General features: G+C 39.2%; 1 protein-coding gene across 1 annotated transcript in view; it reads left to right on the top strand.

Moving 5' to 3' along the window:
• PLA2G4A (phospholipase A2 group IVA) overlaps positions 1–15768 on the top strand; it is a 169351-nt gene that overhangs the window by 38956 nt on the left and 114627 nt on the right. The window contains exon 3 of the mRNA XM_043485362.1: positions 11418–11499. Within this exon, the coding sequence (XP_043341297.1) occupies positions 11418–11499 (82 nt within the window). The remainder of the gene's footprint in view (positions 1–11417; positions 11500–15768) is intronic.

Raw genomic sequence — 15768 nt, 5'->3', positions numbered from 1 at the left:
GGAGAAGGTTCCGTGTGCACTTGAGAAAAAGGTGAAGTTGCTTGTTTTGGGGTGAAATGTTCTATAGATATCAATTAGGTCTAGCTGGTCCATTGTGTCATTTAAAGTTTGTGTTTCCTTGTTGATTTTCTGTTTAGTTGATCTATCCATAGTTGTGAGTGGGGTATTAAAGTCTCCCGCTATTATTGTGTTACTATTAATTTCCTCTTTCATAGTCGTTAGCGGTTTGCCGACATAGTGCGGTGCTCCTATGTGGTGGCATATATATTTATAATTGTTATATCTTCTTCTTGGATTGATCCTTTGATCATTATATAGTGTCCTTCTTTGTCTCTTTTCACATCCTTTATTTGAAAGTCTATTTTATCTGATATGAGTATTGCGACTCCTGCTTTCTTTTGGTCTCCGTTTGCATGAAATATTTTTTTCCAGCCCTTCACTTTTAGTCTGTATGTGTCTCTTGTTTTGAGGTGGGTCTCTTGTAGACAGCATATATAGGGGTCTTGTTTTGTATCCATTCAGCCAATCTTTGTCTTTTGGTTGGGGCATTCAACCCATTTACATTTAAGGTAATTATTGATAGGTGTGGTCCTGTTGCCATTTACTTTGTTGTTTTGGGTTCACGTTTATACAACCTTTCTGCATTTCCTGTCTAGAGAAGATCCTTTAGCATTTGTTGAAGACCTGGTTTGGTGGTGCTGAATTCTCTCAGCTTTTGCTTATCTGTAAAGCTTTTGAATTCTCCTTCATATCTGAATGAGATCGTTGCTGGATACAGTAATCTAGAGTTGTAGGTTTATTCTCTCATTACTTTAAGATCTTGCCATTCCTTCTGGGCTGGGGTTCTATTGAGTGATCGCTGTTATCCTTATGGAATCCCTTGTGTGTTATTTGTTGTTTCGCCCTTCTGCTTTTAACATTGTTCTTTGTGTTGATCTTTGTTAATTTGGATTAATATGTGTCTGTGGGTGTTCACGTGGTTATCCTGTTTGGACTCCTGGGTTCTTGGACATTGGGGCTATTTCCTTCCCCATTTTAGGGAAGTTTTCGGCTATTATCTCCTCGAGTATTTTCTCATGGCCTTTCTTTTTGTCTTCTTCTTCTGGGATTCCTATGATTCGAATGTTGGGGCGTTTCACATTGTCCCAGAGGTCCCTGAGGTTGTCCTCATTTCTTTTGATTCTTTTTTCTTTTTTCCTCTCTGCTTCATTTATTTCCACCATTTTATCTTGTACCTCACTTATCCTATCTTCTGTCTCCGTTATTCTACTCTTGGTTCCCTCCAGAGTGTTTTTGATCTCATTTATTGCATTATTCATTTTTAATTGACTCTTTATCAAACATTTCTTGCATCTTCTCAATTTTTGTCTCCAGGATATTTATCTGTAACTCCATTTTGTTTTCAAGATTTTGGATCATCTTTATTATCATTATTCTAAATTCTTTTTCAGGTAGATTCCCTATCTCCTCCTCTTTTGTTTGACTTGGTGGGCATTTTTCATGTTCCTTTACCTGCTGGGTATTTCTCTGCCTTTTCATCTTGTTTAGATTGCTGTGTCTGGAGTGGGCTTTCTGTATTCTGGGGGTCTGTGGTTCCTTTTTATTGTGGAGGTTTTACCCAGTGGGTGGGATTGGACGATTGGCTTGTCAAGGTTTCCTGGTTAGGGAAGCTTGCGTCAGTGTTCTGGTGCATGGAACTAGATTTCTTCTCTCTGGAGTGCAATGGAGTGCCCAGTAATGAGTTTTGAGATGGGTCTATGTGTTAGGTGTGACCTTGGGCAGCCTGTATGTTGACTCTCAGGGCTATGTTCCTGCGTTGCTGGAGAATTTGCGTGGTATGTCTTGCTCTAAAACTTATTGGCTCTTGGGTGGTGGTTGGTTTCAGTGTAGGTATGGAGGCTTTTGGACAGTCTCTTATTACTTAAAGTTCCATGTAGTCAGGAGTTTTCTGGTGTTCTCAGGTTTTGGGCTTAAGTCTCCTGCCTCTGGATTTCAGTTTTATTCTTCCTGTAGTCTCAAGACTTCTCCAACTATACAGCACTGATAATAAAACTTCTAGGTTAACGGTGAAAAGATTCTCCCCCGTGAGGGACACCAGAGAGGTTCACAGAGTTACATGAAGAAGAGGAGAGGGAGGAGGGAGATAGAGATGAGCAGGAGGAGAAAAAGGGGGACTCAAGAGGAGAGAGACAGATCTACGCAGTTGTCTGTTCCCAGAGTGTTCTCCGTAGCCCAGACACCCACAAAGATTCACAGAATTGGATTGGGAAAAGAAGGGGAAAGGAGGAGATAGAGGTGTTCTGAGGTAGAAAACGGAGAGTCAAGATTGGGAGAGAGTAATCAACACACTCCTGAATAAAAATGGGAACTGAATGTTGGATTCTTAAATGTCCACAATTTATATCATATACTGAAAAACAAAGATTAAAAATCTAGAGTAGAGGTTAGACTCTTAAAAATACAATATTAAAAACAAAAACCAAAACACACACACACAAAATTTTTGAAATATATATGAAGTTTTGTTTAAAAATAGGGCTTCTCTTTTTTTTTTGGTAAGGTTATAGTGTAATGAAAATGTACATTAAGGAGTAGTAGAGGAGTAATAAAGGACTTTAAAAGGAAATAAGAGAAAAAGAAAAATAGAAAATAGAAGAGAAAAAGAAAAAAAAACAAGAAAAAAATTTTTTCCTAATTAAAAAAATCATAAAAATCTATGAAAATGAAAGTTAAGGAGTAATGGGGGAGTAATAGGGAATTTTAAAAGAAAATAAAAGAGAAAAAAGAAAAAAAAAGAAAAAAATTTTTTTTTAACTTAAAAAAAAAAAGTAAAAATATATCTAGGAATTTCTCTGGAGCTGTTGCGGTCAGTGTGGGTTTGGTTCAGTTTCAGATAGCTCCTCGTTCCAGCTTACACTTCTCGATATCTACAGGCCCCCTCCGGTGTAGTCGGTGTCACCTACAGGGATTTTAATCTGTTGCACTGGTCCCTTCTGAAGCGGTTCCCTTTGTTTATTTGGCTTCTGTTTGCCGGTCTCTTCAGTGCCCAATTTCTGCCCTGACACAGGCGGGCGGAGGTGTTCTCTTATTCACGTTGCTAGTTCCGTCGTGCTGCGGGGAGGGGCTGGCGCTGCTTTCCCTGCCTACGCTGCTCAGGCTCCCGGCTGCTCTATATGGAGCGTGCCCTGTGCTGCGCGCAGTTCCAGCCCTCGGGTGTTCCACAAAAGCGCGGAACAAAAAGCTGCGCCTGCTTTTTGTGCCTACCCCATCGGAGCGGCTCAGGCAGCCAGAAGCTTGACGGGCATGCTGTCCCCGGGTGCGGTGCACCTTCTCCCCTCCGCGCTCCCAGTCTCAGTTTCCGCCGCGCCAGTCGGGTGTGTGCACCTTCTCCCCTCCGCGTCCCCAGACCCAGTTCCCGCCAGCGCCGGTTGGGTGCGTGCGCCCTGTGTTTAGCCACGACCCTCCTGGCGGATGTCGACCATCCAGAATCTCAGGAGGTCTTTCATTAGAAACTGGAGGCCTGTTTGCAGTGCGGTAGGGGATGCGGTCCTTGGGGCCGAGCCTGCCCCTTTCCCCTCCCCCCTGCCTCCGACGGGGCTGGGCCGGTCTGCAGCCTGCGAGCTCTTCTCTGGACTTGCTCGGTCCCTTTGTTCTGCGAATGGCAGGCAGTGTGTTTGGGCCAGTTAATTATCTCTCTCTCTCTTGCTATCCCACAGTTTAAGTTGGTAACTCACAAAAGCTCCCTCCGATTGTCCTCAGGGCACTCAGGCCCAGTCCTTACCCTAGGCAATGCTGCCCGCTCCTCTCCGTTCTGCCCCCACTTGTTGGTGGTGGATGCGGGCGTCTGGGGTACTTTTCTGCTGGGAGTTGCTTTTAGGCACGTAATCTGTGGGTTTTATTTATTGTTCCCCTCCCAGTCAGGTTGCCCTCTGAGATTCAAAAACTTCCCCCAGACCCGCCAGTGCGAGGGTTTCCTGGTGTTTGGAAACTTCCTCTATTAAGACTCCCTTCCCGGGATGGATCTCCGTCCTTAGCTCTTTTGTCTCTCTTTTTATCTTTTATATTTTGTCCTACCTCCTTTCGAAGACAATGGGTTGCTTTTCTGGGCGCCTGATGACCTCAGCTAACGATCAGAAGTTGTTTTGTGAAGTTTGCTCTGCGTTCAATTATTCTTTTGATGAATTTGTAGGAGAGAAAGTGGTCTCCCTGTCCTATTCCTCCGCCATCTTGGCTCCTCCCTTGGGAAAAGTTCTTTCTTTTATTCTTTTCAGGCCCTCAACAGATTGGATGATGCCAACCCACACTGGAGGTGGCAATTTCCTTTCCCAACTCCAGTGATTCAAGTACTCATCTTATCCGCAGACACCCTCATAGACACACACAGAAATGATGTTTAATCTGGGCACTTTGTGGCCAAGTTGACAAATGAAATTAAACATCACAGTTACTTTTAGGAAAATGCTTACTTACCTTGTAAAACCTCATTCAGTTTTTTTTTTTTTTCCTCATTCAGTTTTTATTTATTTTCTGTGGGAAGTGGTAACTCAGATTATTTAGTCTGCAACCATCACAAGTGGAATTCAATGTCTTCCTTTTACTCTAAATCCGTTGTGCCTCTAGATAATTCCAAAAAGATAATCATCTCATCTTAAAAGATTTCCACAGATGGTAAAATTATCCCCCAAACTTGATATTCAATATTGCCTTGTGTGAAATTCTAATGTTGGAATCTGGGTTTGTAACAGGGGACCCTTGAGAAATCCCATGTAGTTGGTAATATTATAGTTGCCATTTTACAGATGAGGAAACCGAGGCTGCAAGGGGTTCCCAGACTTAGTTCCAACATGTGTGTGAAGGCTTCTCCACATCAACAAACAATTCTTAGACACTAGCAGAGTGGCCAAGAATTCAACTCAATTCTATGATTATAAAATGCATAATTATATAATTATAAAATTGTTATGGTGATATATGTATATTTGATTATCTGAATAACCAAATATATATACATTTCTTATAAATCATAGCATTGCAAGGGTAGAAAATGAAGATGGAAAGTACAAAACACTATATTGTAAACTCCTTCTGACTTTTGCCTATGTCTTTTAGATATTAATCACTTTACAATTAATGCTTAAGGGAAAGAACATGTAAGACAAAGAGGTTTTTTAACAAGTCCCTTAAAATAAGGGTATATTATCCAAAATATTATCTGTAAATATATTCATATTTCCAAGTCTGTTGGGTCTACTAGACTTAAAGTTCACTGCTAAAAATCATCAGTGCAAAGACATCTTAGATTTGAATGAATATGACATATCACGTAGGTCAGTAATTCTAAAACAAATAAGTATCTGACACCCAAAGCACTTTAAGGACTTATGGGGAGAACTTTTCAAGAGCACTTTTCTTGTGTTCTAGTGAGCCCCTCCAAGAGGAGAAAGGTATATATATACTTCACAGGCCTTAACTTAGTCATAATTACTCCTAGGAGAGTGTAGATTTTTTTCAGAATTATTGCTACCTGAAAACTGGGTGAATGTTGAACCAAAAGACACAATCAAGCAAAAGATCAAGAGAAGGAAGGATTTACTATTTGTGGCAAGTAAGGAGAAGGCCAGGATTCTTTCCCAAAATAGTGTCTTCCAAACTGCAAAATTGGGGAAGTTTTAAGCTCAGAGTACATGCATCTTCATGAAGGGGCTTGAGCCTTTAGTTTGGCATAATTGTAGCAAAGATTGACAGAGTCCAAGCTTTTGTTGACTGAAGTCACAAAGGCTAGAAAAGATGAACATCATCTTAAAAGGTCAATATCATCTTCCCTTAGGTTCCAGTTGATCTGGTGGTTGACAGCTTCAGGCTTATCTCTACCATTGAAATAGAACTAGGAGTCTTAACAACTGATATATTATCTTGCTTTTGTTATTTCTCTTGCCTTATAATAATCCTTTTTCCCTGCATTCATTTGTTCCCTTAAGATCATTAATTGCTGAGACCTGTTCAAGGGCAAGCATTGAGGCCAGGCTTAGATCCCTAAATGGCTCAGGCCAAAAATGGCTTCTCTTATGTCATGAAAGTCATACCTGACTCTCTCTCTGGGACTCCCCCAAACCTATCTGCTTACAGTATTGAGAGAGGGGGAAAAAGCTAATGTTAAAAAAATTTTTTGTGTGTGTTGTCTTATAGCTGGGTAATTACCATTTGACTAGAATTTATATCAATTAATATTTGGGTGATTATTTACTTTTTATATTTTGAAGATATTAGAGTCACAATACATTCATGGTGAATATCATTAAATGAGTATTTTAGATCCAAGTTGTCACTATCAATTTTTTAAATTTGGTACTGGTTTCACTGCTAGAGCAGTCCCAGTAATCCTAATTAAAACAAGACCTAACATCTTCTAATTTCAGTGAAAATGAGCTCTACTTGAATATTTAAAGATGTGTATATTATAATGTAATGTTATTACTCTATTTGACATATATAATACTTACTGTGCAAGTGGAAAGTTTCTTGTTCATGAGGGAGAGGAAATGCAAGTCATATTTCTGATTATAATTTTCCTTATTGATGTCTGATAAAGTTAAATTTTGTTGCCAAATTTGGTGTTTTGGACATTAGGGTAATTTGTACATATAGCCAATCCATGACTAATAGTTCTTAAAGCAAGTTTAGATAGAACTGTTGATTTTAAATAAACTGATTGCTCTTTTCTTTAAAAAATGTGCAAGAAGAATGCACAAGGTCTGTGCCTCTTAAATGTATCAGAATGAAATCACACTAGGATGTGACATTGAAAATAAGTATCTTATCTAAACAAGCATCTTGACTCTTGGATGACATCAATGCAGCAATTCTTTTTAAAATTGCTGAGATCTGTTTGAAGTTGCCTGTGGCTGATTACAGTGATCACGATCTCTGTGTTCAGTATTGAGATTCTGTAGTCCTTACCATCCTAATAGCCTTTAGCTTTAATTTGAGTTAAAATCAGGCAATGGCAGTTGAACAGAAAAAAAAAAAAAAAAATGTATGTGCAGAATCTACCTTCTCTTCCATCAGATTTGTTTTATGATTGTTCTTTGGTTCTGTTGTACCCGGATCGCGGAATTCCACCAAACACCACAGGAGCCGCGGATAGATGCAAAAACAGTGAGAAACTTTATTACAAGCTCCAGCAGGGACTCTCTTCACACAAAGGGGAAGGAGCCCCCAGTGAAAGCCGCGAATCATTTTTATACTGTATAGCAGGGGAAGCGGGAAGGGAAGCTTAAGGGGATTGGTTAATTCTTACTGTGCAGCAGGGGAAGCGGGAAGGGAAGCTTAAGGGGATTGGTCAATTCTTCAACTAAGGATGTCTTGTTAGCTACTGATTGGTGGGTTAGAGTAAGGGGGGGGTGAGGGACTTTCCTGTCCTCCCCTGATTGGCTCCTTGAGTTTCTTTTTCTTTAAATTTCGTTTTCTCTCCTCGGAGGGGGTTTTATTCAAAATGGCGGTGCTATCCTAAAACAGAGTCGTTTGGGTTTCACATTTCACAGTTCTTCTTTGTAACAGTAGAACTTTCAACAGATTAGGATAATCATCAAATTGATTTTGTATAAACTGATTAGTTCTTTTTTCCCAATCATTTTAGTTACAGAGGTCAGTATAATTCTCCAGAATGAATTTAATGCAGTAGCAGTTTTCATGATGACTTAGAAATTGTAGTTGTGGGAAAAAAAAAAAACAAAAAACGGGGGGTGGGGATCATGATTTGCACTATGAAAAAGATTTTGGATAAGGAAAGATACTGAGTAAGGTAATCCAAGACCTGAAGGCAAGGCTTAATCTTGGTGACTGAGTCAGGGCATTGAGCTTATATTTGACGTCTCACTTGAAATATGGCATCCTTTTGTTGACTATCAAGTAGCATTGCGCTGAGTCATTAGGTTCCCCACCGCACCACAGGGAACACTGGTTTTGTATTCAATAACATATTTCCTCTGGCATCATTCCTAAGACATAACCAAAAGCCTCTTATCCAAGTTAGAAGCTAGCCTAGTCCATACTAGTTTGAAATTATTTGTGATATTGGCTCCAGGAAACATGGCTCTTTACAGCACTTAAAAAGAGCATAGTTTTGACACTCTTGTTTTGAAGGTAATTTACTGGTCATCTGAAGATTTGTGATGCCTCCAAAATTAACTTATAAAAACCAAGAAAGTGGTTGCTCCTTATCTTCTGTGAGCAGTGTGCAAATTCATATATACAAGTTCTGATTGTAGTTAGTAAGATAGAATTGAGGCTAATGGAAATAAAAACAGATTAAAATGGAGAGTTGAATGATAGAGAAAATTACTCAATTACTAGAGAGACTTTAGATTAACTTCAGATATAATAGACTAGATTATAACTATCTGTAACACTTTAATAAATGGAAGTAGCCCTTTCTTACTATCATGAATCAGTGTTCGTATTATTATTCTCTATAAGTAAAGGAATATAGAAAGAATAAAGACACTGGGGACAGGAAGACTGGTTTCTAATTCAATTTTAGCTTTTATTGTCTGTGAGATACTGGAAATTACTTACTATCTCAGAATCTCACTTATTCATCTGTAAATATATATAGTAACATCTATTTTGTAGGATTATTGGGAAACAGAATTTGCACCTATTAGAATATTTAACATATGGTTCATTTGCAATGAATCCTTATAATAACAATATCATCTCTTTGCACATGTTATTAGTAAACATTTGACATGAGTACATTTGTAGCAATTTCAAAAATTGTGTTAAATAATAGATGAGTATTGATAATCATTTTTATCTTACAGGGAAGGTTTTAGACATTTGAAAAATCTTGTGGTATTAAAAGTTCTAGGATATGAAAAAAAGAGCCTAGATGGTTTGGGGAGTATGTGCTATTTAATATTATATATGATAATTGTTATTGAAAAGTTCTCTTTAGTGGAGAAATCTAATCCATAAACAGGGTTTTCTTCTTTTTTTTCATAAACAGGGTTTTCAAGAGCATTTACTTATTCTTGTTCAGGCTCAGACATCATTTGTCTGGAATCTTTCTGTTTTTTTTCTTTTTTGCATGTGGATGTCTAGTTGTTCCAGCACCATGTGTTGAAAAGTCTTTGTTTTTTTCCTTTGTATTACCTTAGTTCCTTTGTAAAAGTCATTTGACTATTTGTGGCTTGGTCTATTTTTGGGTTCTGTATTCTGTTCCATGGATCTATTTGTCTATTTTTTCATCAATACCATACTGTTCTGTTTACACTAGCTGTTATTATTTTACTGATGTCTAATTCCATTGTGAGAATAGACATTGAATTTTTGTTCCATGTGAGCTTAAGAATAATATGTATTCTGCTGCTGTTGGATGAAGTAGTTTATAGTTATCAATTATGTCTAGTTGATTGATGATTTGTTGAGTTCAACTCTGTCAATACTGATTTTCTGCCTGCTGGATCTATTCATTTCCAATAAAGGGGTATTGAAGTCTCAACTTAAGATAGTGGATTCTTAATCTCTTTCTTCTTTCTTTTGGTCATGCCAAAGACATGCAACTTCTTAGTTTCCTGACCAGGAATGAACCTGTGCCCCATGCAGTCGAAGCACGGAGTCCTAACCCATGGACCACCAGGGAATTCCTTCGATTCTCTTTCTCTCTCTCTTCCTTTTTTTTTTTTTGGTGGGAGGAGTGGTGTGATTTTTGGTAGTAGTATAAGACAATATGCCTGTTTTTAGGCATTCACCTTTTTATGATTGATAATTTCATTTATGTGGAATAACTTTGGCCCTTCAGAGCTCTTCTGAATATGGAAGGTATTTCTGTTTGACAATAATCTTGAATAAGAATTATCTTGAAAGATTTTATATGCTTCTGTCTTTTTAAACAAGGTATGCTTATTCATAACTTCATCTCATCATGATGTTGTTGTAAATCTGAACATAAATTACTCTGTTGATAGAATGATAGCTTCAGAAATTTTTGAATACTTTATAACATTTACTTCTATATTTCACTACTGCTGGTTCTTTTGAATCTGTTCTTTAATTTTTTTTCCTGCCTCCTTGCTTTTAGACTCACTTCTTAGTATTGTCAGTTTCTTAGCTTCTTTTAATTAGTTATGGACTTTTCAACCAGTTTAGCAAGCCTATTAAAATTATGAAAAGTAGGGGTAACTTGGGTTTCCCAGGTGGGTCAGTGGTAAAGAATCTGCCTGCCAATGCAGGAGACACGGATTTGATCCCTGGGTCGGGAATGGCAACCCACTCCAGTATTCTTGTCTGGGAAATCCCATGGACAAAAGAAGCCTGGTGAGCTACAGTCCATGGGGTTGCAAAGAGTTGGCTATGACTGAGCACGTGAGAGCACGCATGTGCATACACACACACACACGCACACAAACATATACAGTAGTAACTTATAAATGTGAAAGTGAAAGTGATGTCACTCAGTCGTGTCCGACTCTTTGCAATCCCATGGACTGTAACCTACCAGGCTTCTCCATTCATGGGATTTTCCAGGCAAGGGTACTGGAGTGCTTGCCATTTCCTTCTCCAGGGGGTCTTCCCGACCCAGGAATAGAACCTGGGTTTCCTGCATTGCTGGCAGATGCTTTACCCTCTAAGCCACCAGGGAAGTTTTTGAGTCTCTCCTAAAACAAAAATACTTGAACTTTAGATAAAGACTGTAATCTTTTCAGTTGCTCAGAGAATTTTGTGAATTCCTGCTTTCCCATTCTGCTTTGGTGAGTAGAATTGTTTGAGAACTAATTTCCAGTTAAGTGTTTAATAAAGTCTTCTACCTGTTAATATTTCCTATGTGCATACAAGCTCTTAGGCTAGTAGAAACTTTTGACATTGTCATGTATGGTTTTAACAGATATGTTAAAATTAAGTGGTTTGCTGGTTATTGTTTTAGATCCAAAGGATTTTGAAAACTGCTCTGGAAATGTTATACCAAAAAAAGGAGGGGGGGTTTATTGAACAGTAACAATAAGAACAAGCAAATTTAGATAATGCAAACATCTTCCTCTGAACTTCAGCTTTCTAAGGCAGGTCTTACTTATCACCCAGTACAAAGCCTGATTGTACACCGAGAAAGCCTGCAGTCCTTATTTACATTTTTCCTCAGGGCTTGATAAACCCTGTAAAGTAGGGACTGCAAAGCTGTCCTAGCAGTCAAGCTGTAGGGACATTTTAAAGCATGATCTAAATGTCTCAGTCCTCTGTGCTACAGAGAGGAGAGGATAAAAAAAGGAAGAATCTCAAGATCAAAGAATGTTTCTGGTATGCATGTTACTTCCTTTCTACTGGAATATTTTCAATTTGTCTCAAGGAAGGAATGAGAACAATTTGCTTGAATCCTATATTTCAGGTTTGTTTTAAATTCATTATCGTTTATTTTCTTCCAGGTGGAGCACCATTATTCCCACAAGTTCACAGTAGTGGTGCTGCGTGCCACAAAAGTGACAAAGGGAACCTTTGGTGACATGCGTAAGTTCCCTTATTTGCTCTTCTGTTGAAAATACGTAAATATGATTCACTCTTCAGTGGCTTGAGTTCCTTGACAAGCCAGGGGCTGTCCCTTCTTCAGATGTGGTTATCTTTGTCTACAGCTTTGAATGCTAATATTTTGAATGGTTCTCTGATGCTCTTTTATCTGTTGGCATAGTGTTCTACGTTGACTTTACATCAGTTGCGAGTTCAGTTCAGTTCAGTTGCTCAGTCGTGTCTGACTCTTTGCGACCCCATGAACTGCAGCATGCCAGGCCTCCCTGTCCATCACCAACTCCCGGAGTCCACCCAAACCCATATCCATTGAGTTGGTGATGCCATCCAACCATCTCATTCTCTGTCGTCCCCTTCTCCTCCTGCCCTCAATCTTTCCCAGCATCAGGGTCTTTTCCAGTGAGTCATTTCTTCACATCAGGTGGTCAAAGTTGCGAGTACTTGGAGTCAGATAAAATGACTGTCCTATGATATACAGAGTTTCGGATTTCAAAGACATTTGTATTCTCCTTTGAGGACTGAGTCAAGACTTTAAATTAGCTGCCTCTGTGAGATATTGTGCCTATAGGATTTTTTTTACAATGCAGTTTATCTAATTCTTACTCCTTTAAGTTGTGTTTTTTATGTGTGAAAATAGCTATAGAAACTGGTGTGGGACAGTTTGAAATGATGTGAACGAAAGCCTGAGGATAATTTTGAATTAACTTGTTGGCAGTATCCTTCTCTATGTTTTAAAATGCAGTTTTCAAAAAAAAAAAAAAATGCAGTTTTCCTGGTTAATCTTACCATTCAAACGACTGGGAGTCATGGATATGGGAATACAAAGAAAAATGAATAAATACTGTGACGCTGAGTTGGGTAAAGTTGATTGTAGATTATTGCTAAAATATGGAAATGGAAATCTACCTCTCAGAACGGGTTCTGAGGAAAGAATGGAGATTGCCATTAATCAGTCTGGGAAACAGGGAAGTCTTTCCTGTTGAAATGGCATTTAAACTGGTACTTGAAGGAGGAGGATCTAGTGCTCAGAGCAGGGAGAGTCTCAAGCAAGGAAAATAGCATATTCAAGGGTGAGAGAAAGGCAGAGTACTTGTGAGGTCGTGAGCTGTTAGACACACAGCAAGGTGAAGGAGAACGAGACTAATTCAACAAGGCTGCACTTTTATCAGAAATGCAGCAGGAAGAACTTGATGGCATTTGAGTCACAAGTCACATGATTGGCCCTTTATTTTAAAAAATATTTGTTTTGCTTATGGTTGCTGGGAGGGGGGGAAGGATGGCGGGAAAAGATAGTTAAGGAATTTGGGAGGGACGTGGGCCCACTGCTATATTTAAAATGGATAACAAACAAGCTTCTACTGCATAACACAGGGAACTCTGCTCAATGTTATGTGGCAGCCAGGATGAGAGGGGGGTATGGGGGAGAATCGATACCTGTATAATTATGGCTGAGTCCTTTCGCTGCCCACCTGAAATTGTCACAACACTGTTGGTCGGCTATACTCCAACATGAAATAAAAAGTTTAAAAAAATGATCTTGCCATAGTATGTTAAATATATTGGAGGTGACTTTAGAATATACTTTTTATATTTAAAAATAGGAGTGACTTGAGCTTGTTGAAATCACAATGAAAATGGGCCACGAGAGAGAGAGAGAGAGAGAGAGAGGTTAATACTAAGGAATGAAGAATTTGAGCTCAAGCCTTCAGTGATTGAAGAAGAGTGTCCAGGAAGTCAGTGAAAGTTGGAAATAAGGGGGTGACCAGGAGGTGGGATCTGATGAGCAGTGCTTCTCAGGAGACATGATGGAACAAGGAGAATTTCTTTACATCTAATCTGGATCAGGGATTTATTTTCTAAATTTTATCTCATACACTGATATACTTCAATTAATCATGCCTCTGCCAATGTTTTTATTGTTATTCTTCTTTTGCTTTTAATACTATGAATTTTCATCAATTCAATGAGAGTTCACTAGAAGAAACATATCTGTGAAAAAGAAGCCAGATCAGAGGCCATATTTAAAATCTGGTAACCCTGTGACCTTGAGAAAGGCACATGCCTTACAACTCTGGAGGTTGTACTGTTAGAAAAGTCATTTATAATTCGACTAAAGGCTATGTCAGTGACTCATCAGCCATGCAAGTTGCTGACCTAATTTGACTTTAAAAAATTTAGTTATCTCTTATACAAAGTAGTATGGGCTTCCTGGGTGGCTCAGTGGTAAAGAGTTCGCCTGCCAAAGAAGGAGACACAAGAGACGTGGGTTCAATCCCTGGGTCGGGAAGTAGGAACTACTTACCTTGGAGTAGGAATTGGCAACCCACTCCCATATTCTCGCCTGGAAAATTCCATGGACAGAGGATCCTGGAAGGCTATAGTCCTTGGGTTTGCAAAGAGTCAGACACAACTGAGCACACACACATAAAGTAGCAGCGTCCTTTTCTGTTATATCAGTTCAGAACTCTGTCCTAGAGAGACAATGAGCTTTACTGTGCTTGAGGTGAAGTGACCAGCAGTTCAAATTCTACTGTGAATCTCTTCAACTAGTAGGGATCTGATTTCTTATCAGTCAGTACTTTCTCCATAATCCTCAGGCACTTTGGCAGTGCTTATTTGTTGTAGTTCTGGAGAAGGAAATGGCAAGCCACTCCAGTATTCTTGCCTGGAGAATCCCATTGACAGAGGAGCCTGGAAGGCCATGGTCTATGGGGTTGCAAGAGTCAGACACGACTGAGCGACTAAGCGCACACACACACATTTATTGTAGTTAGGACTGGAAAGAGAATACTGCCACAAATGTCATTTTAAACCTACTTGAGTTGATATTGCTAACATTATTCAAAAATAAACATGAGACATTGATTCATCTCACAAAATAGCCAACAGGTATGTTTTGGATCCCCATAGTGTATACAGCACAGGTTGGACTCCTGATTTCCAGAAAGCTTGTTATTTATTTATTTACTTATTTATTTGTTGGCCATGCCAGGTGCCTTGTGGGATCTTAGTTCCCTGACCAGGGATTGAACCCAGGCCCACAGCAGTGAAAGTCTCGAGTCCTAACCTCTGGACCACCAGGGAATTCTACCCATGAAAAGAATAGCCACCTGACATTAATCACTACCGGAGGAGGGATTGTGTTGTGAGATTCTCTTAACATTTTTAAACAGCATTTGTCATTTGACTTTATCTTGCTTGAGTTATAATCTTTTTTTGAGGGGGAGGAATTGTTGCCACCCCTTGATGTCACCTTGATGAGTTTACAGAAAGAGAGTCTTAGAGAAATAAATTCAATAATAAGGGTTGGTAAGAAAAAGTAGAGGGACAATACACAGTGTCAAACTGTTTTTGAGAAGTTGTAGGTGATTATTGTGAGAAAAGCCATGTGCCGGCCTGAGCTGTCACTTTAAGAGTTTTGATGGCGTTGCTTGGTCAGCTTGATCCATACAAACTCTGTTTACCTAGTAAACAGAGTTTGGCATGTTTGTGCTTAGGAGTTCTTTAAAGATAGTCAAGGATAGAACTATAAAAAATGTCCTAAGATCTGCAAGGGATGACAGGAAACTACGCCCACTTCTGTTGTTGATAGTGTCTACATTTATTTAAAAAGGCAAATTTCCATATAGTTTTGCATGTTGGTAGAGAAGCATGACTGATTGCTATTGGGTTTTTCAGTTTTTCCTGGGCATGTGGCAGCTGTCTCAAGGATGCCACTTGAATCAAATAGCTGACATCTCACAAAATACCTATATCTGATTTTTTTTTAATCTAATACTAAGATTGTATCTATTTTTTATTTTGTCCCTTGTAAAGTCCTCCTATTCTAACTAATTTCATTTTGGAATACCATCCCGCGTTGCTAAAACATCATCATAGCATCAGGAGCACCCCACAATCTCTCTTGAGAGGAGTAAGAGCTGACGTTTGAATCATAACATCTCACTCATTTCCTTTTTTTAGTTTTTTTTAACCTCAGAGCACTGGGCCAGCCAAGGACAAGACAGCCCCTTCCCAGACATCGCTGTTAATCTCAGTGTTCAGATGTATCATGAATACCCAGGGCTTCAGGGCCAGCCTTTCCGTGCCTTCTTATGCTCATGCCACCGGAAGACGTAGTCTGAAGTTCAGACACGCACCTGACTCACCCTGTTGTTGCTCGGTTGCTAAGTCGTGTCCGACTCTCTGTGACCATATGGACTGCAGCACGCCAGACTCCTCTGTGCTCCACTCGCTGCTGGAATTTGCTCAAAT

Source organism: Cervus canadensis, chromosome 13, assembly GCF_019320065.1.
Source record: "Cervus canadensis isolate Bull #8, Minnesota chromosome 13, ASM1932006v1, whole genome shotgun sequence".
In the NCBI taxonomy this organism is placed as follows: domain Eukaryota; kingdom Metazoa; phylum Chordata; class Mammalia; order Artiodactyla; family Cervidae; genus Cervus; species Cervus canadensis.
The sequence above is the reverse complement of the archived record's forward strand: the minus strand, read 5'-3'. Positions and strand labels throughout refer to the sequence as shown.